This window comes from Carettochelys insculpta, chromosome 19, assembly GCF_033958435.1.
Source record: "Carettochelys insculpta isolate YL-2023 chromosome 19, ASM3395843v1, whole genome shotgun sequence".
Classification (NCBI taxonomy): domain Eukaryota; kingdom Metazoa; phylum Chordata; order Testudines; family Carettochelyidae; genus Carettochelys; species Carettochelys insculpta.
In genome coordinates, this window is record NC_134155.1 from 4,239,912 (window position 1) to 4,267,497 (window position 27,586).

Here is a 27,586-nt window from a genome sequence, read left to right on the forward strand (position 1 = left end):
TTCAGTGCTTCATTAGTAAACTTCAAAATGGCCATTTGCATGGCCATTTCAAAGTTTTTGGCTAGTGTAGACATAGCCAATGACACTCAGTAGAAGCACTTCATTTAACAGAGCAAAATAACCCATATTCTGGACCTGTAACTGCATTTTTTTAACATCTACAGCACCTATAGTATTGGTGAAATCCTGTCTCCACTTAAGTCAATGGGGTCAGGTTTTCATGCAATGTAATCAAGTACTAGCTTTGTATGAGAAGAAATGATTTAGAACTTCCAGTTTTCACATCTCAGCAGAACACAATGCTTTACCAGGCAGAAATAACGTCGTCACTGTCTTAATGTCATGCTCAGTCCTGAAGTTCTGATTTGCAGAAACAAGGACTTCTCAGGATTTGGCTCTTGTGTAATTATAAACCACAAAGCTCCCCTGTTCAGCACAAGGGTAGTCTTGGAGGTTTCTGGTGCTCCGTTGCTAGTGTAATTCTAGTCATAGTTGCAATGGAATGATTACTGAGATTTAAGGGCAGTAAAAAGTTATCCTGCAGTTAAAAAATAGGCTTACCTCAGCCCTTGCCGCCTTTCCTTTCGTGAGGTGAAAAGGCTGTTCATGTAGGCTTATCAGTGGGTTATTCCAGTAGGTTCTGTTCACTTCATTCACCCTGTTCATTTTAAGCAAACATACCAAGAGGAAGCTTACAAATCTGAAGTTTATTAATATAAAAGCTGGGTTCAGTGTGGCCAAGCTTCATCTAACTCTAGGGATATGCACACTTACAATACAGATCTAAACTATCTGAAGCCATAGCGAATTTTACCATTAATGTGACCTGTTATGTATAGCTCCTCTCCAACTCTCTCCTTTGTGTCCAAGAGCTTTACACAAAAAGTAAACAAATCTCTCTCTCTCTCTCTCATGGCCCTGGTGCTGTGGCCTGCTGCCCTCTTCTTGTGTCTTTGTTAGAGGGATTACCTTCACCTTGGCTCACTGACCTCTAGTGCCCTGACTGGTGCTCTGGTGCGCATGTGTGATAAGGTGCATCAGGGAGCTACACAAAGCTTAGACCCATCACATTTAGGCATAATAAAATAAGTCAAATCAAGCTTTTATTAAACACAGGTTGAAACTCTAACCCAGAACTCTCTCATCCAGCAAACTCTGTAATCCAGCATGATTTTAGTTAGCTGGATGACCACTTATCATGCATGTGGCCAAGTGTTACATGGTCCCATAAAGTTTGTTTACAGCCACCAGACCTGGCTCTGTGTTCTGTCCTGTTATTTAGCTGTAATTTACCCCTAAATGTCTCCTAAGAGCCCAATGATCAGTGGAAGTGTTGGTAATGTGCTAGACAATATTGACCACCTGTTGTCTGGCAAATTCTTTTGCTGGCACTGGTTGGATGTTGAGGGTACTGGACAAGAGAGAAGTTCAACCTGTATGTCATTACTTTGGTTTCTAGAGGTTGCACTGTACGCACCGTAAACAAGTTCTTATATCTTTCTGTCCATCAGGGGTAGATCCAAGTTCAATATCATGGAAAATCTTTTTTTTTTGGAGCCATTTTGTCCAGGACGCTGGTAAACTTCTTTCCAGATCCAGTATAGTCATGGCTTTCTGGGAAATATTATACATGATAATGTAATGTGATGGTACACAATGAATCATTCTGGGTGGGCTCTTGCATATGGCTGTTACTGCAGCCTGTTTTCACACTCTGCAGATCATTCTGGCTGCACAGTATTTTCAAAGGAAGCAAATTTGAAAGGCTGAAGAAGGTATTAGTACTCTTGGAGTGGGATTTCCCAGTATGTACTCTTAACTCCACACCACTGAAGATAATGGTACTCAATCCACTCAGCATTAGAATGACCATGTTGTAGCAGATCAATGATCCTGCTAGTTCAGTCTCTTGCCTTCCAACAGTGGCCAATGGCAGGTACATTAGAGGGAAGGAATAGGGCAGGGTAGTTTTGAGTGATCCATTCCCTAGAATCCAGTCCAAACCTCTGGTACCTGGAAATTTAGGGACACCCATAGCATGGGCTTGTGTTTCTGACCATCTTACCTAATACGCATTGATGGACCAGTCCTCCATGAATTTATCTACTGCAGGAGTAGCATTAGGCATTGTTTGAGAGCTTTCGGAAATCCCACGTATATATAAAATGTAAATTAAGTGTTTTCTGGTGCCTTTCAACTATTTTTAAAAAGCACCTCATTCACACAGCCAACTTCACATGGAGAAATGGAAGGCCCTTGCAGATAAATGATTGCTATAGATACATCGTGGGCATAGTAGCTTAGATTTGGGTATTAAAGGGCAAGTATCTAAAACTCTGTATTTAGGCGCATATGGGCCCAATGGCTGTGTTGTATCTCAATGTGTCGTGCTGTATAGCTTCCCTTCTGAGACAGTTCTGGGGCCCGACTATGACGGAGCCCCTTGCAAGGTATAGTTACCCATAAAAGCAATGTGTCTCAGGCATTGAATTTTTCTGAGATTCTAGGGAGGGGAAAGAAAAATGTAAAAGGTGCGACAGGCAGATGAGACACTTGTGTATACAACATACTGAGTAGTTTGAGCATATTACAGTATTTTGTCACTGACTCTGAACTGATAAAGGCAAGAGCCTCACCTGGAGCTTCCAGATTTTCTCACTTTTTTGGGACACCGTGCTGACCGTCTCTCCCATCAGTGCGATTAACATGTTTAAGAGGAGCACAAAGGTGACTATCACATAGCAAACGAGAAGAAGCAGGAAAGCCTCCGGGTGATTGGACGCCTCATGCCCTGAGAGGTCCCCAAGGCCCAAGGTAAGCTTAAAGAGCTCAAACACTACAGTGTGAAAGCTGTGAAATGGGCTGCACCATGTGTCCTGGGGACAGTCATTCATCAGAGAAGCAAGACCTACAGGGTAAGAGAAAAATCAGTATCTGCCACTAGGAAAAGGACAGGAAAAATCACTAAACTGACTGGGCAGATAAAAACTGAATTTCTACTGGTTGAGCTACTGATACTGGATACCATAGTAAGTTCTTCATAGAAATGTAGACTTGACTTTTGTCAATGTTAATTTTCTGATAATGCAAATTTAGTTGCCCTCTTGTTTGGCATATGTTGCACATAACTGTGTGATGGCTCTACTGTCCTTGGCAAACCCCACTATGAATAACCAGGACCAGGGTCATCCCTGGGGGTTGACAACGGGGCCTGGGACAATCTCCCCCAGTTCCCTGGCAGGGGCCCATGACATACCCACTACCACCAGCCCTACGCTTCACACTGTCTCTGCTCCAGCCCCATGCCACCCCTGCTCCACCCATACCCCACTCTTGCTCTGCCAACCCTCCTCCCATCCCCCAAGAAATGCAAGCCGGGGGGTTAGTTTAGTTTCTTGCATCTCCCTCCATATATTTCCTGAGCTTGAATAGCTATAGATTTAGCTCAGATAATGGGCTGTGACAATGACGCTTGTATAACCCACACACCTATGTGTGGATAACTGTCCCACATAGTGGTACCTAGACCACTTCACAATGAAAGAAGCCATGTCCTCTACACCCTAAGCAGGGAGCCAGCTGGCCTTTAGCTCAAGTTATAGAGGTGCCTGCACTGTGGTTGGAATCCCAGAATCATAGGATTCAATTTCTTGCTGTCTTCATCTTTCCATATTACTAAAATCAAATTAATACTTTTTCTAATTGCATATATTGATAAGAGAAACTACTTACCTGCTCCAAAACCTACCAGGAAAACTCCATAAACCAAAAGGAACCTGGAAACATCCACTAGAATCATCTGAAAAAGCATGGAACCCATAGAAAGAAGGGTATTATTGGAGAGTTGATAGACAGTAAAATGGAAACTCTGTAGTGCACTAATATATCTAGTCTGGAGCCCTACAGTATATAATTTTATTGTGTACAGGCATAAAGAAGATTTAGGGCCATAGCAGCATATCCATATAGATGCTCATCTTTTGAAGTTGCATACAATAAAATACAGTCTGTCACAAGGGGATAGCCCAGCATTTGTGTAAAACCTGGTTTCACTGCAGCAAACAAATTGTCAGGCAAATTTAAGTGAATAGGAATAGGTGAGTATATTTTAGTACCAGCTGATTGAAACATGTCTGGATAAAACAAAGAGAGATGCTATAGTCAATGGCTACGTCTACACGTGCACGCATGTAGCAACATCAAAATAGTCTATTTCGATGAATAACGTCTACACATCCTCCAGGGCTGGCAACGTCGACGTTCAACTTCGACGTTGGGCAGCACCACATCGAAATAGGCGCTGCGAGGGAATGTCTACACGCCAAAGTAGCACACATCGAAATAAGGGTGCCAGGAACAGCTGCACACAGGGTCACAGGGCAGACTCAACAGCAAGCCGCTCCCTTAAAGGGCCCCTCCCAGACACAGTTGCACTAAACAACACAAGATCCACAGAGCCGACAACTGGTTGCAGACCCTGTGCATGCAGCATGGATCCCGAGCTGCAGCAGCAGCAGCCAGAAGCCCTGGGCTAAGGGCTGCTGCCCACGGTGACCATAGAGCCCTGCAGAGGCTGGAGAGAGAGCATCTCTCAGCCCCTCAGCTGATGGCTGCCACGGCGGACCCCGCTATTTCGATGTTGCGGGACGCGGATCGTCTACACGGTCCCTACTTCGACGTTCAACTTCGAAGTAGGGCGCTATTCCCATCCCCTCATGGGGTTAGCGACTTCGACGTCTCGCCGCCTAACGTCGATTTCAACTTCAAAATAGCGCCCAACATGTGCAGCCGTGACGGGCGCTATTTTGAAGTTGGCACCGCTACTTCCAAGTAGCATGCACGTGTAGACACAGCCATTATGTACACAACCTAAACATTTACAGGAAAATATTTGTGGAGAAAGCAATAGGCTCTTCCCAGCTTTTGGGGTTAAAATTCTCCACTCTCACATGAACAAATTATGCTGTGTTTTTATACCTATATTAGCATGTTTTTACTGTGTAAATGAAATTAAAGGTCTCTGAACTTACCTTTTGAATCATTACAGTGTAAATGCCAGTGATTCTGAGCCCTCTGAAGTAGTACAAGATATTGAACCATCCCAAGACTAAGGCACATGTCCTCGTTACAATACAAGCTCCTGTTTGCATGAAGTACAAAGTATGTGTGCATATCACCAGCAGTGCTTGAATAAAACTGGTGGGGGGAAAGAAATCAGTCAAGTATTGAGATACTTCCCACATGGTGGTACAGCAATATTATATATATATTCATTAAATATACACAATTTCAAAGAGCTACAAAGTCTAGTCTGGTTGGCCTACAGAAACAGAAAACAGTTTTTATTTTAAAGAATCACTAGTCCCATTGTGACAAGGTGAAACACTAGGGGACAAAATTGATGTAAGATATGCAACTCCAGCCATGTGAATTGCGTAGCTGGAGCTGACATACCTTGCACTGATTTTTCTGCACTGTCCCCACAGTGGAAGGTTGACAGGAGAAATGCACCCATTGACTTCCCTTACTCCTCACAACTGCGACAAGCACTGGGATTGATGATGGTGCCCTGACCTTTCAATTTAGCATGGCCCTACTAGGCAAGTTAAATTGAACCCCGGAAGATTGATTGCCAACATGTCGACCCCATGGTAAGTATAAACAAGCCTTATGTAATATTCAGTGGGAAGAAAAAGTAAAACTTACAAGAGAACGTAGAAATAGTTATTCTGCAGAAAGGAGTGTAATGTTAAAGGCCACACCCAGAAGATCTCTAAGACCTAAAAAAAGAAAAATGTGCATCAAGAACAAGCCCTGCCACTTAAAGTAGTTAATACTTTTAAAAACCGGATTTTGAAATATGTTCCAGTTCAGCATTTTTCAAACTAATTTGGCCACAGAACACTTTTGGTCTTGGAATATATTGACGGAACACATCCGTGCTGCTTGGGGGAGGAGGTGTGGGCAGGTTCATATCATGGGTACTGCAGAACACAGTTCAGGAAATACTGTTCCAGGTCATCAACTTTGCTAACCAACAGGCTTTTGGAGCATGATCCCATTATGACCTTATGTAGCGTTTTGCACTGAAGTTTCCTGGGAAACCATATGCTTTGCTTAGCTCACTGGGGTGAAATTCTCTGTATAGGAGGACAGTGCAAGGCCAATGCATGACATAGATCCACTAATGCCTTCAAATTAGGACCTAAGTGGTGCTTAACTCTTGGGCTGGTCCTCTGCACAAGGTGAATTTCTCAATAATGCGAGTGTTTGACATATCATAACAGACACCACTAACAGAACCACAGTTAAGGAGAAATAAAAAAAACAGTAAAGTAGCACTTTAAAGACTAACAAAATAATTTATTAGGTGAGCTTTTGTGGGACAGACCCACTTCTTCAGACCATAGCCAGACCAGAACAGACTCAATGCCTTAAATGCAGTGCTACTTTACTGTTTTTTTGTTTTGATAGTATGTAGACTAGCATGGCTTTCTCTCTGTTATTAAGGAGAAATATTGTGATAAACTTTATTCTGGAGGAGCAGCTCTGCTATAATTAAGGTTGAGTCATCAACTGTTTAAAATAAATCAGTATGTATGCTGCTAATAAAGCAACACTTGTAATAGGTCTGTATTCTTTCTGCCTTTGCCACAGTGATCAGAAGTGTGGTTATACTTACGCTTTTAACTAACAAGAATATGGCTGCTATAAACGTGCATATCTGCCCCAGAGAAAGCCAGAGGTTTCCACGTTCTGCCTCGTAGAGATCCTCTTGCGAAATATGTGCAGTGGTGTTGGGAGCTGCCATCTGCTGAAAGAACCAGGGAAAGAAACAAGGCAGAAGAAATAAGACCATGAGCGAGAATACTGTGATTCACTCCTTTGTCTTCTCTAGGGGTGAATGGTGACTGTGAAGAGAGTAAAGCAATGACAAAGAGGAACTAAAGAAGCAAAGGTAGATTAAAAATCTCTATTTCTATGTTCAAGGCCAAGTTCAGTGGAGGGTCTCATATGCTCAGGGATTTTATTGACCATAAAAGCTAAAACTTTTAAAAGAAGTTTGTCATAAGCCCAATATTCTGAGTTTTGTATAGTTGTACTTTAAGCTATTTACAATGTAATGGGAGTGTCTGTATTGAGCGTGTTCTCTGTGCCTCTGAGGGGCAGTGCTCCAAAGGACATCATCCATAAAGTTATTTGTGAGGACACAAATGTGGGGTGGGGGGGAAGGAATTCTAACTAGAGAAAGAACATTTAGGGAAAGCGAACAACAAGATGTTTTTAATCTACAGTGTTGGGAGTGAATATAGTTTTAGTTCCTTTATTTCCCATTCACTTTAGTATCCCTTTGTCTTTTTTTGAAGCTAGAGGCCTCAGATCAGAAATCCCTTACTAACTTATCAAGCAAAAGAGGAAGAGGAACAAGCTGGGAGCATGTAAGTTTATATTTGTTCCATTAATGGGAGTCAGTATTTTCTCGCTGTAGAGCATTGTGGTCCTCTTCCTGATCACTACAGGTTCCTCAGTCATCTGGAACTCTTAGGATGAGGTTTGGAAGCGTGATCTAAAACTCACTCAAATAATTAAGACTCTCTCTGACTTGAAGGGGTTTAGCTCAGGTCTCGTATGTGGTGTTAATTAAGGCTTCTCCTCTCTCCCCGTGCACACTGACACACCATGCCTGTGCTCTGAACCTTCTCCCAAACAGAGTACAGTCTCAGCCAAGCCTCAATGCTAGTACTTTGCACTGCTGGCTCTCATGAACATAAGAACTGCCAGATGGGTCAGACCAATGGTCCATTGAATCAGGTACCCTGTCTGCTGACACTACCAGATGCTAAAAGCTTCAAAGATAGAGGCAGTGCAATAATTTTTGATGAAAGGGTAGCACTCCAAGAATCTAGTAAGTGGTCAAGGGCCACACTCTTCCATGATATTAATGGAGATGTGGGAGGGAGTTTGGGTGCAGAAGGGAACTTGGTGTAGGGGACTGGGGTGCAGGAGGGAGTGTAGGTCTGGGAAGGAGCTTGAGCATAGAAATGGGTTGTGACCTGGTGCAGGGTCTGGGAGGGGGTATGGGTGCAGGAGAGGATTCTGCCCTGGGGCGGGAGTGGATGTAAGGATTTGGGTTGTGACCTTGGGCAGGGGACTGGGGTGTAGGGTCTAGGAGGGGTATGGATGCAGAAGGTTTGGGTTGTGACCTGAGTTAGGGGTGCAGGATGGGGATTAGTTATGCTTTTGGCTTTCACAAATTCCCTTGCAGTGAGTTCTACATGCCGACTGTGTGTTGTGTAAAGAAATGCCTCTGTCTGTTTTAAATCTACAGACTCTTAATTTCATAGTAGGTGGTAAATAACACTAGCTTATTCCACACTGTTCATGATTCTACAGAGCTCTATCATATCCCCTCTAGTTGTCTCTTTTCCAAGCTGACTAATCCCAGTCCTTTAATCTCTCATCTGGAAGCTGCAACAACCCTTAATCGTTTTGTTACTCTTCTCTATACTGTTTCTAGTATCTTTTTGGAGAGGCAGGGGACCAGAACTGCATGCCACATTCAAGATGTGGGGGTACCCTGAATCTATGACACTAGGAGATTTACCTGGAGTTGCGCAGGTCATTAATTCAAATTAGTTGTCATTTTTTGGGCAATAAAATGAAAGCATATTCACTTCATTTAAAATCATTGCTCTAAGATGCTTGCTGGTGACACGGGATTCAGTGTGCAGGCTGTCCTTTGGGAGAGGGGACTACCTCAGTTCTTTCTCAGCAGCCTGGGCCAACTAAGAAGAACCTCTCCATGACTGCTGCTGCTCCACTGGGTGCAGCTGGGGAAGGGGTGCCTCTCCCCCAACCTGGGGCAGGTCCAGGTTCATCTGCTCCCTGCTCTCCCCAGCCAGAGTGAGGAATACAGCAAACTGTGCACTTTCCCTTTGCTCCATGATGAAGGAGACCAGCCAGCAATGTTCTGTACAAATCGGGGGGGAGGGGGAATGGGAGGGGAGAAGAGCTGCAGCCCCACCACCCTACCCATAAGGCACCTGGTGAGGGGGGTGGGGGTGGAAGGTTTGGGGCAGTCTAGGTGTGATGCAGAGGTGCCCTCAACCAGCACCTTTCACATGCCCGGTGATTATGTCTCTTTTCTACATGGTTTGAGAAGCAGTCTCTTTCCAGGCACATCCTAAACCTTACATTGCTTTTAGTTAAGAGGAAAGTGTATACCGAATTTGGTGGTCCTAGCACCTACTGTTTAGGAGAAGTTCTTGAACAAACACAGCCAGCCAGATGGACTGACAGACAAACTCAGACATAATATATAGTACATTATGATATTTACTATCTTATCTACCCTTTTCCTAATGGTTCCTGTGCTAGCTTTTTGACTGCTGCTGCCCACTGAGGAGATGTTTTCAGAGAGCTCTTGTCAACGACTCCAAGATCTCATTCTTGAGTGGTAACAGATAAATTAGATCCCAGCATTTTGTACGCACTTTTGTGTACATATTTACAGTTCATGGAGACAAAACTACATCCAGATGTTTCCCTGATGCTGAAATGATGGTGATCTGTGTGCATAAGGGACACACACAGCAAGGCCTCTGGAAGATCTCTAGTTCTGCTTTCCAACTAGGTTTGAGAGCCAGCAAAATAAGTTAAATACATTAAATGGCTCCATGCAGAAAGCCAAAATCTCTCCAGAAATTTTCACCTGGTTGATGTGGGGTTGGTATGCAGTCATCACAGTGAAAATGATGATGTAGAACAGATACAGGGCTGTGCTGATGCCAAACATCACTGCAGCAAAATTTCTCCATTTGATGTCAAGCAGCTCTTTCAGAGGCTCCACCTCCAGCATGTCATAGTGTTTCTACAAAGGAGAACGCCATTTTTAACGTGTGTCATGGAGAAAGAGAAAGTAAAGTGCTTAAAACTAAGGACTCAGTTCTTAAGATGTTCCTTTGTGTGTGGGGGTGGCGGGAGAACCTGTAATTGCATCCCACACTGATTTCTTAGCTCTGTAGCTTTCCCTTTTTCTTAGGAAAATGGAGAAGATCTCCTTTTTACAGAGCTTTGAGATTCTTGGGTTTATGAATGAACAAGGGCTAGCTAAGAGCTATGTATTATACTGTTAGAATAGTATCTTTGTACATTCACTAGACTCTCAAAAGTCTAAAGGAACTGGGCTCCATCTTGGAAAATATGCAAGTGGAGCCATGTAGCAGCAGGGCTCAATTTTTAATGAGGTCATCCCTAACAAACTATGGGATGACTGTAGCTTTACAAATCAGGTGACTGAGTTTATCAAAGTAACTGTTATTGCATATACATAAGATACTAACAAAGCTTTAGAAGTGTCAAGGAAAACTTTTGGATTCTGAGGCTGCCATGGAGCATGGTGACAATAAAGGATATAGGAAGACCACAATCTTGATTGGATATTAATGTTTATGGGCATCTGTTTTTTGTATGGTGGTGGTGGGGGTGCTTATTCACTTTGTAGTACTGCAGCTGCATTAGCTGTCAGCTGGTGATGAAACTGAAATCTTTAGTTCCCAAGCACACACCTTTACCACTTCAGTTAAACGAGAAACTCCAGTAGCTGGCAACCCTAGTAAGCTGTTATCTATGCAATTCCTACTTTCTCAGTATGCTGCTGAATCATCTTTTGTTTTTAATTGTTCTGCTCTCCAGCACATACCTCATGCTTGGTGTTATACACCACAGTCTTCAGGACAGAATTGCTTTCCGCTGTATCTACTTCTGATAAATCATATAAGGAGCAGCAGACCGGGCCGCATGCCCATTCCACAAACTTCCTGGAGAGATGGGCCATTGAGTCTTTGCCTTCATGTGGGAAGACTCTCCCTAAAATATGCTGGAAGATCTTTTTCAGTAGGAAAATAGCCCATAGGTGGAGAGAAAAAAAAAACATTACAGGGTTCAGTATCTTTCATTGCAGGTCTTCCCTGTTGGAACTACTTAGACTCTTTGGCTACAACTACATAGCATGCTGCTGTTGGCAGGGTCATGCAAATGAGGTGCTTATTTACAAACTGCATGCCTATTTGCATACACACAGGATCGTTGTCCCAACAGAGGCTTCTATTGCCACAAAACAAGCGTGTAGCTTAGGAGTTTGGTCAACAGAACCCCATCTACATGCTTGTTTTGTGGCAACAGAAGCCTCTGATGGGACAGCAATCACACAAGAGCATGCAAATGAGGCACATGATTTGTAAATGAGCATCTTATTTGCATTGGCAAGTGCCCGCATTTACATGACCCTACCGGCAGCAATGAGCTGTGTAGATGGGAGTTTTCAGGACTCAAAGGCTCCCACTGCTCATTCACTCAAACTTTTAGGCACCATGCCATGATAATCTCCCCTTCACAAGGCGAAGGATGGATTTAGCTCCTACATGGGGTTGTGAGCACCACTCCTTGAGTTCCTCCCACATGTCTATGGGCTTGTCCACACAGAGTGGAAAGTTCTATCCATTTAGACACTTTTATAGGCTTTGGCTACGTTTACTGGGAGATTAATGCTGTGGGGCTCAATTTTCTGGGAACTGATTTAACGGATCATGTAAACACCTTCTAAATTGACTGCTAATCACATCTTCATTGATTCTGGTCTCCACCAGATTGAGTGGAGTAAGAAGATGGGAGAGTGTCTCCCATTGACTCCTATAGTGGGGATAACATGGTAACTCAACCTAAGGTATGTTGACTCCACATATGCTTACCTTAGTTCAACATTGTCCCTGAGTGTGCACCAGGCTTTATTTAAAGCAGCACATCCCCTAGTGTTGATGCAGTTGTACTGATATAAAGATGCGTGTTACCAGTATATTGCTTACCATAATATTACCATACTGAGGGACTGTATTGCTTTAACTATAGCCATTTCTAAACCCATCTAATTAGAGCAGGACAAAACCTATGGGCAGACCAGCCCCCATGCCACTAAACAAAAAGATACTTAAAATGACATAGGAAGCAATACTTTGGGCAGGGAGGAGGGGTGTCTGACAGTCAATGGATCACTAGAGAGCTCCCACTGTTCTTCTACAAGGAGGAGGGAGAAAAGTTATTCTCCTTAGCCTCTGATGATAGGACAAGAAGCAATGGGCTTAAATTGCAGCAAAGGTGGTTCTGATGGGACATTAGGAGAAATTTCCTAACTCAGGCTATGTCTTCGCTTAGGAATAAGGGGATTTTTGACATTTGCAGGGTCCTTTCAAAAAAGACCCCCATGTCAACGAGCTGCGTGCAAGCAAAATACAGCACTTTTGAAGTGCTGCAGCTGGCAGCATGCTAATGAGGCACTGAATATTCATTTCAGCGCCTCATTAGTATTCTTCGGTTTGGCCATTAGCATGGCCATTTCGAAGTTTTTCCTAAGTGTAGACACAACCTCAGGGTGGTTATGTATTGGAATAAATTGCCTAGGGTGGGTGTAAAATCCTCATCATTGGAGATAATTAAGAACAGGTTGGATAAATAACTAACAGGGATGATCTACGTGGTGCTTGGTCCTGCTGTGGGGACAGGGGACTGGACTTGATGACCTCTTGACGGCTCTTCCGTTCTAGTGTTCTGTGATTCTGACTTCTGAGCGGTCAAGGCAACTATGGGGAAAGCAAGGAAAACTAATAGTGCTGATTTGTCTACAACTGTGAGACCTATAGTTCCTGAGGAGCACAGCCAACCCATCTTGTCCCACAGCGAGAGGGTCAGAGAAGAATGTTTCAGGCTAGCACTCCCTAACTGAAATGATCCCATCCACAGAACCTCTCATTTCATCCTCTTTTATTAGGCAACTGAGAAGACTGTACCTCCATCTTCCCATACATTGCTGCTAACTGCAAGGGAGTGAGTCCTTCCTTGTTTGAGATCTTTTCCAGTTTCTTCTTTAAACATCTCTTGGGTTCATTCCATTTTTTTTCACTCTCCGTCAGAATCAGATCATACATTTGTGTCACAAATGCCGTGTTTTCCTTAGTGTCATCAGCCACCATTACCAGTGCATGAAGGACAGTATTTCCCAGTGAATCTCTGACATAAGGATCTGAAACTTCTAACAGGAATTTCACTAAGTCTGGTTGGTTTGTGCAAGCAGCAAGTGAGAGAGGATATTCTCCTGTTGATAACATTACAAGTTACAATAAAATCTCTGTGAAAATTGGTATAACTTATTCCTAACCACTCTACCCTCTTTCCACAGTTTGAGTAGTATTTAGGCCACAATTTCTGGCTGGTCTTCTCCGTCCTGCAGCAGTCCACAGGGTGTCAGGAAAAGCAGGGGCCCAAGCAGCCCAGTCCAGGCCTTGGCCTCACTTAGCCAGCCCTCAACCACCCAGACAAGGAGCCTAGGGCCATCCTCTAGCTCCTCTTCAGGCTCAGTACAGACTGGGGCCTTAACCTCCCAGGCAGGGAGCCCAGGACTATCACCTGACTCCTCAGGAGGCTCCACCCCTACTGAGCCCGCAGTCTGGGCTTTTCGCGGCCTGGCCCCACCTAGTGACTTCCAGTCAGGTGAGTGGGAGGGGCCAGGCTCTACACAAAATGGCTGCCGGAAAGGGTCTTCCCCTTCCAGGTAGTGGGGTGGCCATCCAAACCACTGCACTATGGAAAACATAAGTTTTCAGGGTCTAGATACTATACTTGATCTTAGCCATAATTTAGTACTATAAGGATGAAATCTGGGCCCTATTGACATTAATGGGTATTTTGCTGTGGACTTCATTAGGGTCAAGATTTTACCTTAAGTATTGTACTTTAAAGTAGAAAACTGATGAAGAAGAAAGGAAAAAAAAACTCTTAGGCTTTACTAGACTAAGAAAGTCGACTGCAAAGACACAATTCTAGCTATGCCAATTGTGTAGCTAAAAATCAATGTGTCTGCACTCTGCTAACTTGTCTGTCTATAGAGGGGCAGGTTGACAGGAGAGTTCTCCCTCTGACCTCCCTTAAACCTCACGTCTCATGCAAACTAGAGGTGCAAAATCGAACCCTGGAAGATTGACTCTGAGTGGGTCAATCTTCCATGGCAATGTAGGTGTAACCTAAGCTTGTATTGGAAATGGTAATTTTCACAGTGTACAGGAAGAAAATAAACACCTCCCTGTCTACTGTTGAGGGAAGGAACAAACTCAAGTCAAGTGGGTAATATCTTTTGTTCAGAAGGGATAAGCCATGAAGTTAGTAGAATTACCAAAATAAAAGCAGTCATCTCTGCATTTCTGTGGCTGGAAAAGTAATCCTTTTGCTTGGATGTGAACATCAGCCTTATTGTTAACCAGGATTTTAGCTATATTCATCAGCCTTTTCTCAATTGCAATGTGCAGTGCTGTCTGGCCTGCAGGGAAGGGGCGGGGGGAGCAAAATGAAAGATGAAAAAGGTAAAAGGAAAAAAAATAAAGTGAGTTCCAGAAAACACAGACTTGATCTAAACTGGGCTAATTTATTACCTTCATATTCTTTAGCAGTAAAAGATGCATTCAGCAGTTTCTCCAAACACCCAGAATTTTTTGCATGCTCTATCAGCAATTCAACAATCTCTTTAGTAGTCTCATTGGAATTGTGACGTGGATTCAGCAAAGCTCTCATCAAACAGGTTTTCCCCGTGTCTTTGTCTGTAGAAAGAAGCTTTCATTTTAATTCTCTGAACACGCTTGTCCCTAATACTGACAATTCAAAAAAAATCAGAGCAACTGCTTATGTATAATTTACTGAAAACTTTAAACTTTTCTCAAATGTCACCAAGGATTTTACTCTGATTTGAAGACCTGTCTGATATCTTTTGTACTGCTGTATGCACTATGTCCAAAAGCAAGATATGCTGCTCTGGGTTAGTCTCATTTAACATTAATTTATAACATTGCAAACAACTCTGACTACATTTAATAGTTTAGTACAAAATAGCTCCAGAAATTCTAATCCCACCAGTAAGTCTGAGGTGTCTCCCTTGGAGAGAACTCCCCAAACTAAGGTTTTTTTTCCCCCAGTCTGTGCAGATTTTATATAGGCATACGACTGCCTCTGCTGCAAGCTTCTTAGTTGATGTATTCCTTGGATCGCTCGTTCTGAGGATGATTAGGCTTACCAAATAAGCCCAGACTCAGAGGAAACCAGAAACTTCACACAGGCAGAGCAAAACTCTGAATTAAACAATTCCAATAACCCTTCACCCAGTCCCTCAGCTGGTAGCAAATCTGTGTAGCTTTGCTGAAATCATTGGGGTCAAGTTCTAGCTGTTGTGTGAAATTATGCTGATTTACACCAGCTGGGGATCTTGGACCTATGTTCCCGCTAATGTGCATGCTTGGGCGTTCACGCTGGAGGCTACCAAGAGCCATACACTTAATTAGGGGAGAGATAGGGAGCAGTGATGAGGGAGCTTGGGGTGTGCAGGGCTGCAGTGACTTCCCCAGCTCCAGGGCTGAGATTGAAAGAGGTGCTTCTCACACCTCAAATCCTACACCCTCTCAGCCAGAGCCATCACCCCCCAAACCTGCACTCCCAACCGTCTGACTTAGCCCTGAGCCCCCTCCCACACCCTGACCCATCATACCTGGCTCCACCCAAAAGACTGCACTTCCAGCCAGAGCCCTCAGCCCCTTTCCCCACTCCTGCGTCCTCTCCCAGACTCTAAACCCCTCAGCCCCACCCCACAATACACATCATCTCCACACTGCTGCACATAACAAAAGACATTCCACACATGGGTAGAAACAATTAGAGGGAGCATAAAATGTCCTCTGTGTAAAGCTAGTCCAGCAACCAAATGTATGCTGGTAGCCAGAAAAATTGTTAAACTCCAAAAGATTCGTGTATACGTATAGCCTCTTTCATTAAGGCTGTATGTAATCTGGTAAAGCATTTATGTGTGTGAGCAGTCCTATTTATGCCAGTGGAATGACTTAGACACACTGAGGCTACATCTACACTAAGATAAATTCAAACTTATGGCAGTAAGCTTGATATTACAACATCACTGTCTTCCCTGTAAATACCATCAGCTTGATTTATGGAGCACTAATAACATTATCGAAACTGGCTGAGTGCAGTGTCAAGTTTGAATTTAAACGTCTGACTGAAGGCCAGTGTTGTGGAAGTGCCACCTCTTAAAACTGAATCATTAGCCTTTAGAGGTGTCCCATGTGTAGCCCATGATGCCCCACAGTACCCTGCTCTGGCTGCTTCCATCCCTGCTGCTCTCCACGTGTGCAGGAATTAGGTAACAGGAAGCCCATGAATTTGAATTCGGCACCAAGAAGCCATGGCAATGCGGTCATGCTTGTATGAGAGGCTGAGAAACTTCTTTCTTTCTTTGCTATCAGTGCTGTGAACACATCTGTCCATTCAAAATAGCCCAACATGGAGTTCACAGTTCTGTCTCTACCTCTCCAAGCTGAGCACTTGTTTTTCTTCTGGCTGGTGCCAGCCACTGCCCCATCACACCACGTGGCAGCTAAGCTGTTGCAGGGGTCATGCATGAAAGAGAGCCCAAGGAACTTCTTTTCTGCAGTTTACATTTGTATAGAGGCCCCCCTCCCTTCCCCACAGGCACCATGCAGTTGGGGGGGTCTTTCTTGCACCCAGCCACATCATGTGGCTAGCCCCCGACCCAATAAACGGATGTGCCTACTGTTCAGTGCAGACCCTCCTGCCAGGCAGCACCATGTCCTGGTTTATGTGTAGTGAGGGCTCCAAGGGTGGGAAGGATTTTCAGGTGCTGGCTGTTACCTGGGGGAAGTCTCCCCCCAGTGGCTCAGATTTTCAGAGGCTTGTGGCCACTGCAGGGACTGCTTCAACTGCCCCCCCCACTCCCACAAAAAGTATTTTGGGGGGTTTGCTGACTCAGGGGGGGAGTCTCCTTTGGCAGCTAAGTTTTTTTGGGGGCTGGCTGCCACTCATGGGACCTGCTTCAATTGGCCTCCCCCACCCCCACAACAATATTTTTGGGGGCTTGCAGCTGCTGTGGGGACCAGTTCAACTGGCTCTGCACCCATGGTCCCTACACACATCCCTAACAAAAAGCTATTCGAGGACCATGTCTACTGGCCCATCATCTGCCGATTCACCTCCTGCCCCCTAAGGGATGAGGTGGTCTGGCACTCTGACAGTCAGTCGGTGCTGGCCCCCAACACCTGAGCACCATCATTTGTTGAAATCTGGTGAGCCCCATCCCCCCATTGGACAACTCTGTGTAGTGTAGGGGGAAGCCAAAAATCTTCCCCTAACCTTTTCTATACTCTTTCTGCACACTTTTACAACCTTTTACACAGGAAATAGTGGGTGGAGGGCCAGTCGAGGAGACACAGCCTCCCAGGGTGCATAAGCTGGGTAATGGACTGGGAAGCCAAAAACTCTGCCTCACTAAATCTCTTTTTCAAAATCTTTACTATCCTATTCTTGCGTCAAGCTTTGCGTTGTTCCTGTAGTATTTTCAGGGATCATATGTAATCAAGGGAGTGGGGACAGTGGCTGGAGTGCCAGTTGAGTAGACTCAGACACTTGCTGCTGTTTGTAAAATCTTTGATAATTCAGTTACAGCCACAGTTATAAAAAAGAATTCAGTTGCAGAAGCAAGAGCTTTCAGTTAATTTGGCAATCTTTGTTGATTCACTACTTTTCCTTCCTGCCTCCTGGAAAAAAATGGCCATTTGCTTTCCACGGGAAGGAACTCAGGGCAATGCAATGTGGAAAGATGACATAACATACCCACAACCACTTGTGGGGCATTTTTTCCCATGCTGCACCAGCAAAATTACCCAGAATGCTACGAGGCTGAGGAAACTGGGGGATAGGTTCCTACAATACATTTCTATAGCAGTTGATGTTTGTGTGGCAGCACTAAGTCGACTTTGTGGGGAGCCTCTGGGAAGGTGAAGATACTGCAGTTCGACTTTATAAACCACAGTGTTACAAGGTTGATTTTAATAAATTCAATTTTATCTCACAGTGTAGCCATAGCTTAAGGCTCAAGTCTAGCGAAGCTCTTAAGTGCACGAGCAGTAAGAATTTACTATCTTATTCTTTCCTAAAGTTACCATCACTTTAGTTTCTTAATCCTTTATAGATGGTTTAGATAATTAAAGAGCCAGTGCTCCATTATTACAGTAGTAATTTAAAGCTATTGCTGTGTAAAATAGATCAGAATCTGGGCTGCTGTGATTCCCATATGCTTGAATGGAAACTGATGTACAGATTACCTATTAACTCTTCCAAGCTCCACTTCTTCTTTTGGATTTCATTCAGTTTGCCTGTTATTTCTGGAAGGTTTCCCATAGCAATAACCTCAAAAAAACTTTCTATGAACCTGTTAAAGAGCAAACAAATTAACAATGCTACTTAATGAAATGGTGTTATGAAGATTTCCCCAGTGTACAGTTCATGTCCTAAAGGAGCCATATGAAGGGTAAAAACTGCAAATTCTGCAATTAAACTTCAAAATTATAATTTTTCATTTCTCCCTGTTGTGCTTGTATAACTCTCTTGTGACAGCCTGGGTTTATTGCTGTTTCAGATCAATGGGTCAAAGTACATCATGCGTTATGATATTTCTCCCTCCGATCAGTGTTTTTGAAGAAACTGTTAATTGTTCAACGGACAGGATTTGAACACCTGGCCCATGGCTACATTGCCCATCCCTGTCAGAGGAGACATGTAAATGCAGCTGTTCAAAAATGAAAATGAGGCACTGGTATGAACATTCAGCACCTCATTTGCATACTGGTGGCAGCCGCCTAGGCTGGTGAAAGTGCTGACTTCAAAATAAAAATAGTTGTGTAGCCGGGGTTCCTTTTGAAGTGTGCCCTGATTTCAAAAGCACCTTTCTTCCCAGTTGGATTACTTAGGCCTGCAACACAGAAAGTCCCTGAATTATTTTTTGTGTTGGTGCTGGAATGAAGAAATCCAGAATTTGTTTTGTTTCAAGTTAACACAAAATTGAATTTTTGGTTTTTGTTTGCTCAGGAGAAAAAGAAAAAGCTGAAGAAAATTGTCTTGGGGGCAAACAAAATGACACATTTTTAAAAAATTTAATTTCTTGCAGGCTGTGGCCACACTACTTCTCCCTTTCTGAAGGGGCATGTTAATGAGGCAGTTTGGAAGATGCTAATGAGGCACTCAGATGAATATGCAGCACCTCGTTAGCATAACAACAGCCATACGCAATTCGAAAGTGCTGCTTTCAGAACGCATGCCTCCTGTGAAGCTGGGGGCCTTTAGAAAGGGCCCCCCCTTAACTTTGGAAGTCCTTTCTTCTTAATGCCAAATAGGAAGAAGGGGCTTTTGAAGTCGGGGGAGGTCCTTTCAAAAGGCCCCTATATACATGGGTGGCATGCATTCTGAAAACGGTACTTTCGAATAGTGCATGGCTGCCATTATGCTAATGAGGTGCTGTATAGTCATGTCAGTGCTTCATTAGCATTTTCCAAACTGCATTATTAACATGCCCTTTTGGAAATGGAGGGGTAGTGGTGCCACAGCCGTCGTTTTTAATGCATTTTATTATTTAAAAATTGTGCTAAATTTAGAAACAAAATGTTTACATTGAAAAGTGAAAAAAAAAGTTTCATTTTTTTTTCCTATTGTTTCCCACAAAAGCTTATGAGCCAAAAAATCTTTTAGTTTATAAGGTGTCACAGGAAGTCTCAGGACGACTTACAGAGTTTTATTCCAATATCAAAGATAAATCCAATGCCAAATAAGTGGATTTAGGCAAAATGAGATTTAGTTGGGTGTAAAGCGGGGTATTCTGGCCATTTGGGAAAGGATATTTGGGGTCAGGCTTCACCAACCACCACACTTTAGGTGTTCAGGGGATCACAGGGGGTGACGGAGGGAGATGCTGAGAGAGTGAGGAAGTGGTCCCAGGGTGACAACTGAGGTCTGAAAAAAAAACAAAACAGGTTGTGTTCTCCATAGGGTCCTGGAGGGACTAAAGCAGGCATGTCAAACTCAAAGCCTACTGAGGACCACACAAACATAACTGACAGTTTTCAGGGCCACCAAAGAAAATGTACTTCTGTCAGAAAGTCATACTTATTTATTATAGATTATGTTTTAGGTATATTTTATAGCATTTTTTCAGGTCTTGTTTGAATATAATAAAATATATTAATTGAGAATAAATAAATATGCATTTTATTGTTTATAATTTTAGTTATCGTTCATAACATTTGATGGGTAAAATTTTTATATGCTCATATTTAATTTTTAATTTAAATATACATTTAATTTACTTTTTAATTATTTTTACATGATACATAACTTGTTTTGTTGAAATAAAAACAAGTGTAGACAACAGTTAATAAATAGAACAGGCTTCTATGAAAATTTGAGATACTTTGTAAGTTTGAGATTTTGCATAAACATATAATTATTCGTGTGATTGCAAATAATAATGTGCAGAAGGGGGAGCAGAGGGTTGGAGGGGAGGGAGGGGCTGCATTGCCCAGTGCAGGATCTGGCCAGGAGGCACTTACCTTAGGCAGCTCCCAGCTAGCAGCCTTTTATAGCCCTGCATGCTGTTCAGAGTGGCCAGCTGCAGGCGCTATGTTCACTGTGAGCCCCAAAGTGGGGGGCATAGCCGTGGCCTGTACCACAGCCTGTTTCTGGCCTGTTAAGGCTCAGCAGCAGCATGCCCGCCCCCCCCACTCCTCTGGGGCTGGAGCTCAGGCTGGGAGGCTGGCAGCACCCCATGCCACACAGCCTGTGCCAACTACTCCATCCCCAGCCAGGCCCACCCACAGCTCCTTGGCCTAGACACAAGGGGAGCCCTTCACGCTGGACTCACTGCAGTAGCTTGGTGCAATACTACACTTCTCGCCTGAGGTCAGGCCTGCTGGAGGCCACCACCACACCCCAGCCCCTGCACCTGCTTGTCAGCCATGCCGGCCACACCAGTTGCCCATGAGTGCTCAGCCCCCATAACTGCTAGGAACAGGGCCCAGAGTATGGCCTACAGCTCAGTGCCATGACGGCTGCCCTCCCACCCATCCCCTGTGCCTTGGGCTCTGCCTCGCTTGGACTGCCATGCTAGAGGCTGAGAGAAGACATTTACTGAGCATGCTTAGTAAGATCTGATGAAGCCACTGCCCTTCCTCATAAACAACATACTCTGGCAGGCTGCACTTAGATACTTTACAGACATGTAGTTGTGGGCTGCAAAAAAAAAAAAAAAAGATTCAGTTGGGCCACTTGCAGCCCACAGGCTACAAGTTTGACATGCTTGGTCTACAGCCTTGCAGTAGAAGGCAGGGTCAGGGTCCCTTCTCCTTCAGTCAGCCAGGAGAAGTTCTAGAAAGCACAACAGCATTTAACCTGACTCTTTCATTATAATCAGGGAGATGCTACTAGGAAGAAGGCTGCTTGGCCCAGCCAGGCGGAATATCTTGGAACCTGTTTGACTCTACTTCCAAACTGGGAGGAATGTTGAAAATGCCCATTTGAGCAGGAATGACTTGAAGGCTGGGGGAATAAAGGGGCATTTGTGTGTGGAGGTTTTCATTGTAAGCTTTATTTTTGAGAAACTTTGTCAGTCAGGATCAAGGTAGGCAAAAGGAATTTAAAGAGCTGTCTGGGATCTCATCTACACTAGGAGATAAAGTTTAATTTAAGCCTCCAAGGTCAATTTCATAAACTCTCCGTCTATGCCCAGGCACTCAATAACTCGATTCTAAGAGGCTGTACTGCTGACTTCCCAATAAACTTACCTGAAAAACTGAATTTGCAATGTTGAGCTAAAACAGTGTAGATTAACTAGGGTTAAAATCAATTTTATTAGCCCCAGAAACTGTCCCAAAATACCCCTCAAGGTGTCCTTTCATGTCAGTGCTCCAGGTGAGCAGGAGGTAGGAAATGGGAAGCCCAGCATTTAGAATTCATTGGTTTATGATCAGTGGGGTGACCACCTATAGCTACTTCACAGAGCTCTGGCATGGAGACATCAAGAGAGCCACGGACTCATTTTGTCTTGCAGGATAGCCCCTGCCCCAACACAGCACATGGTGGCTTGGCTGTGGGGGTCATGCTTGTATGAGAGTCTAAAAAACTTCTTTTCTGTGGGTCAGTTTGTATGGGGACAGCCCCCTCTCTTACAGGCGCCATGCAGTCAGGGGTCTATCCCCCGCCCAACCACACAGGTGGCTAGCCCTCCACCCAATTAAAACACAGGCATGCTGCATGGTGTGGTCCATGCTTCCAGACAACAGCATGTCCTGGCTGGTGCATGGTGAAGGCTTCAAAGGCGGGAAGAGGTGGCAAGCTGGCTGTCATCGAAGGAAGTCCCCATTGTGGCAAAGATATTTGGGAGCTGGCTGTGTGGCGCCAGTGGAAGGCTCCCCCTGCAGCAAAGGTATTCGGAAGCTAGCTGACTGTCACTGGGGTGCCCTGGCCAATGGTGAATTGTGGGCTGGCTCCCCCTCAAGCCTTGTGCGTTCTCCATGCTAACAGGATCCTCAGTCCCCTGACTCCACAGGACTGGGGGGCTGGCCGTGGCCAATGGGGAATTGTGGGCTGGCTCCCCCACTCCCAGGCTTCCCAAAGCGAGTGGACTGGGGGAGTCACACAGCCTCTGCAGTGTCCTGTTTGCTGCACAGATGCTCAGAGATAATTATAGCCTGAGCACCTTTGCCAATCCTCTTGGCTGCTGTACACATTGATGTTCTTCCCCACAGGGGACCAGTGAGGTTCTTGTTAGCATGGTACTGTCAGAAAAGAAAAAGCCTCATAGATCATTGTAGCCTGAGTACCTTTGCCAATCCTCTTGACAGATGTATACATTTCTCTACGGCTGGGTCTAAACTTGCTCCCAGCTTCGAAAGGGGCATGTTAATCAGGGTAACAGGAGATCACTGATGAAATGCTATGGTGAATATGCAGCACTTCATTAGGCTAATTCTCCTCTGCTGCAACTTCGAAGTGTCAAACTTCGAAGTGCCTGCACTACTTCAAAGTCCCTTTACTCTTCAAAATTACTCCTTAAAATTAACATGCCCCCTTGGAAGTTGGGGGGCAAGTATAGACAAGCCCTATCTGTTCTTTGCCCAGGGGACCACTGATTTTCAACCTGGGAAAGAAACCAAGGCACTCTGTTGGTCCTGCTCTTCTTGAGAGAGATACTAACCATTGGACATCGGTGACTTCTGGGATTCCCCACTTTTCCTAATTTCCTTCTGAAAAATTGCTGTTTGGCTTCAACGGGAGGGGAATAAGGACAATAGAGTCTGGGAAGATGAAAGTAGATCCTATCATGGCACATTTGGTTAAAGGTCTGTGATTCAGATGATTCAAACAGTATCTCACTGGGGAAAGAGAAGTCTGAAAAATGATCGCTTGTTTGGAGGGCAATGCAATGCGGGATAATGACATCACACGCTCACAACCACTTGCAGGGAATTATTTAGCATAATGCAGCAGCAAGCCCAGAATGCAACAGGGTTCAGGGAACTGTGGGATAGGTTCCCACAATTCACTGCTGCAACAGTTGAACTTTGACGATTAGTGGGGATGTACTAAGTTGACTTTGTGAGCAGGTGCAGACACTCAGCTTTGACTTTATAAAAATCCATGTTACAAATTTGACTTTGATAAATTCAATCTTATTTCAAAGTGTAGACATACCCTGGGAGAAGATGGTGCAAGGTTGTTTCCTGCTACACTGGAACTTGTCTAAATGCAAATGTTCCTTAATATCTAAATACTCGTATAACAAGTGAAAGGAGGCGAGACCAAGATGGGAAGTAGGAAATCAACTTTTTGAAGAATTTCACAGCCTGACTGCTGTCAAGCTCTTTTGTGGGCATTGTGGCAAAGAAAGATTTAAAGAGGGACTTGAATGAGGACAACAAAGGGTCTTTGTAGATATTTTAGGGGAGTTTCTCCCAAGACTAAGGATAGGGAGAAATAACAGTTGTTACAGGATAAATAACTATCCTAGCATCTGCACAATGCAACCACTATTTCAAAATAATTTCAAAACAATGGTTGGATTATTCAAAATTGGTAAACCTCATTCCACCAGAAATAGCACATACTTCAAAACAGCTATTTTGAAATAGATGCTGTTAAGACAGGAAATAGTTTCTATTTCAAAATAAGCCATAGTGCGTACAATGGCTCTATTTCAAAATAGGCTGAGGTGTGTAGAGTTATTTTGAAATAAGCTCTTCCAGAATAGCTTATTTCAAAATATGGCTGCTACTTAGACAACCCCTGAGGGACAGCACTGGAGAAAGCAAGAAGGTGTTTGAAAATGTAATGTGGCACCATGGGCAAGAGTTGTCCTCCCAGTGCCAAATAGGAGACGATAGGTCAGGTGGGGATTGGCCGCAGAAGGCACTGACAGTGACGACTAGTGAGTTATGTTTGATATAATAAAGGGGAGCCAGTGGAGGGATGCAAAGAGAGAGGCCAAGCAAGAGGCAGGGAACATAATTATTTTCTGTAGCATTTTAGATGGCTATGTGGGAGACAAGACTGCAAGACTGCAGTGGTTGAGGGCAAAGAAAAGGATGTTGCAGTAAGTAAGATGAGATGAGTGCATCAATGAGAGATTTAGCTGTGTGGCTGGCTAGGGAAGGTTGTATTTTTGATGGTCTGCTGGCTTCTACCCTATCCATATTGCACCATATTAAAAATTATGTTGCTTATTAGATCTTTTCTCTGCCAATTTTCGCCTGATTTCGGTTGAGTTAGGCATCTCCTACCAAATACACAGTCCCATTTTCCTCAATCTCACAGTCCAAGGATTTTTAAAAATCATAAATTTACTTGTTTAAGATAATTAAATTTGAAATTTCACAATGGTTATAATTTTAGGGGTCCTGATCCGTAACAGATTTGTGGGATAGTTGCAACATTATAGTAGTGCGGGGGGAGGTGAGGTTGTAGTACTGTTACCCTTACTTCTGTGCTGCTACTGACAGCTGGGCAGGTGGAGAGTGGCAGTTGTTGCCTGGAGCTCACCTCTGAAGGCAGAGCTGCTGCCAGCAGCAGCGCAGATGGAAGGGTAGCATGGTATGGTATTGCCACTCTTACTTCTGTGCTGCTGCCTGCAGAACTGCACCATTCATCAGCCACCCAGCTCTAGAAGCGCAGTGCACAAGTGAAGGTGGCAATAATGTGACCTCCACTAAAATAACCTTGTGACCCCTCTGCCACTTCCTTTTGGGTCAGGACCTCAATTTGAGAAACAGCTAAAGGGTTGTTACAAGGAGCAAAGAGAAATATTATAATGGGACAAGAAGCAATGGGCTGAAATTGCAGCAAGGGAGGTTTAGGTTGGACATTAGGAAAATAATCCTAACTGTCAGAGTAGTTAAGCACTGGACTAATTGTATGGAGAGGTTGGGGAATCACCATGATTGGAGGTCTTTTAAGAGCAGTTTAGACAAACACCTGTCAGGGATAGTCTAGGTGATGCTTGGTCCTGGCATGAGTACAGGGAACTGAACTTGATGACCTCTTTTGGTCGCCTGTGGTTCTAGTATTCTGTAGTCGTTAGCTGGTCTCCACAGTGCACTCTGTATAGTACAGGGTAAAAGCACGCAAAAGACCAGACTTCACATTTTGTGATGTGTTTTTCACAGCTGTGAATTTTGTAGGACCCTTCTTACAGTAATTCCCTTTTTAGGTATCTAGTTTTCAATTTTGAACAGGGCTTTTAGGGTCACTCAGGCTAGCCTGCCTTCTTACCTGGGTAACTCCCCTGTATAGACATCCACTCAGAATTGGTCTGGGTTCTGGTTTGACCTTATTACCTACATTTCCACCAATTACTAGTTTTCAGGATAACTTTTTGTGCCACTGTGATGCAAGACTCTTACAGCTCTCACTTTTTCCAGTTCCAATCAAAGTGTAATGGGAGAGTGGTATAACTCTTCCATCACAGTAAATTCAAATTTAGGAAGATGTCAGCTGCTCAAATTTAAATAAAACTGAGCTGGTAGAAATGTGATACTATCAATAGAGTTAGTAAAAACCTGAAAATATGTATGGAGAAAGCTTAAGAGAGAGAGAGAGAAGGAATTAATGTTTTTACTTAAAGTTTGCAAGCCAAAAATCTCTACCTGTTATCACATCCTGAACCTTCTTTTGCTGAATCTACTTGCTCAGATTCTGTAGCCAATATAGAGGATTCCTCTGTGCAGTGTTCTCTGGGAAATTCAGAACAAAACATTAGAAAAAAACACTGTATCCAGATTATTTTTTTCTTTTTAAAAACATTGTCATATAAACCCAGATAACTGCATTTCACAAGGAGTTTCTTGGGAAGTATGGTTGCCACTGTATACGTGACCTAATTCTGCTTTTGGCTCACTTAATCCAGGGATATCATACGAAACCTTATCTTTTTTACAACTTGTTCAAGTCTTGTAAATCCAAATCAGGCCTCAGGCCCCCTTCAGTTTTGGAATTAGGAAATACTGGGAATAAAACCCCTGCCCCTGAAACTGATGTGGGGACTCCTCTATAGCCCACTGCGGAAAGAGGGATTGTATCTCTTGTCTGAGCAGACTCTCTTGTGAGTGGTCCCTGAGGAGGGATGGGAAGTGGGTAACAACAAAAATCAGATGGCATAGCTCCTTTCCACCATGCATAGGACCCACTGGTCCGAGGTTATGTTGCACCAAGTAGGATAGAAAGGGGATAAGTGGAAAGAGAACAGGGGGCTTGCTGGAAATGAGATTGACATTGGTGTGCTGCTCTTGACCTCACCATCAAAATGCCTGCTTTGTCCCTGGCAGAGGCTTAGGATGACCCTGCCCCTGGGTCAGCTGGTTCTGAGGTCTCCTGCAGCACAGTTCCTACTTCTACTGGTGTTCCTCTGTTGTTGTGGGAACTGCCTAGTAGGAGGTGAATGGGTAGAATGTCTGCTTTGGACAAAGGGGTGTGAAGGCCCAATGAACGCAGCATGACCCTCAAATCATTCAGACTATGAAGCAATTCTGTCAGCCTTTTCTTAAAGTAGGACCTTCGAAAGAAAGGTCCTGTATGGTCTGTTGTACCTCATAAGGGAGCCCAGACACTTGTAACGATGCCGCCCATGCATGACAACCCCTGAGGCCATGCCCTCGTGGAAGAAATAAATGTCTTAAGTGGTCCTTTCCAGTCCTCCCATCTATGGTTCTATAATAACAGAAATAATAAGCAAACTAAGACTGTAAATTCAAATTTGGGACAATGTCAGCTGGTCAAATTTAGATGAAATTGATCTGTAAGAAATGTGATACTGTCAACAGAATTAGTAAAAACAGGAAAATACACAGAGAGAGAGAGAGAGAGAGAGAGAGAGAACAAGAGAAGTAATTAATGTTTTCATTTAAATGCTGCAAGCTAAAAATCTCTAACTGTAATTCCCTCCTGGAGCTTCTTTTGCTGAATCTACGTGGTCAACTTGCATAGCCAATGAAGTGCAAGGCTTTCTGCAATATTCTCTGGTAAATTCAGAACAGAACATTAGAAAAAAATATTGTATCCAGTAGATTGGTTTTCTTTTTAAAAGCATTGCTGTATAAACCCAGCTAACTGCATTTCACCAGGAGTCTCTTGGGAAGTACGGTTGCCA

The 27,586-nt window shown here is 43.8% G+C and overlaps 1 protein-coding gene across 1 annotated transcript in view; it reads right to left on the reverse strand.

The window, feature by feature from the left end:
- LOC142022996 (transient receptor potential cation channel subfamily V member 3-like) overlaps nucleotides 1-27,586 on the reverse strand; it is a 54,393-nt gene that overhangs the window by 1,373 nt on the left and 25,434 nt on the right. The window contains exons 4-17 of the mRNA XM_075013470.1: nucleotides 26,088-26,174; nucleotides 18,225-18,331; nucleotides 14,478-14,642; nucleotides 14,222-14,365; nucleotides 12,843-13,147; nucleotides 10,703-10,888; nucleotides 9,713-9,871; nucleotides 6,683-6,811; nucleotides 5,707-5,780; nucleotides 5,031-5,196; nucleotides 3,733-3,799; nucleotides 2,637-2,908; nucleotides 1,478-1,614; nucleotides 562-658 (exon numbers count right to left, since the gene is read on the reverse strand). Of these exons, the coding sequence (XP_074869571.1) occupies nucleotides 562-658; nucleotides 1,478-1,614; nucleotides 2,637-2,908; nucleotides 3,733-3,799; nucleotides 5,031-5,196; nucleotides 5,707-5,780; nucleotides 6,683-6,811; nucleotides 9,713-9,871; nucleotides 10,703-10,888; nucleotides 12,843-13,147; nucleotides 14,222-14,365; nucleotides 14,478-14,642; nucleotides 18,225-18,331; nucleotides 26,088-26,174 (2,095 nt within the window). The remainder of the gene's footprint in view (nucleotides 1-561; nucleotides 659-1,477; nucleotides 1,615-2,636; nucleotides 2,909-3,732; nucleotides 3,800-5,030; nucleotides 5,197-5,706; nucleotides 5,781-6,682; nucleotides 6,812-9,712; nucleotides 9,872-10,702; nucleotides 10,889-12,842; nucleotides 13,148-14,221; nucleotides 14,366-14,477; nucleotides 14,643-18,224; nucleotides 18,332-26,087; nucleotides 26,175-27,586) is intronic.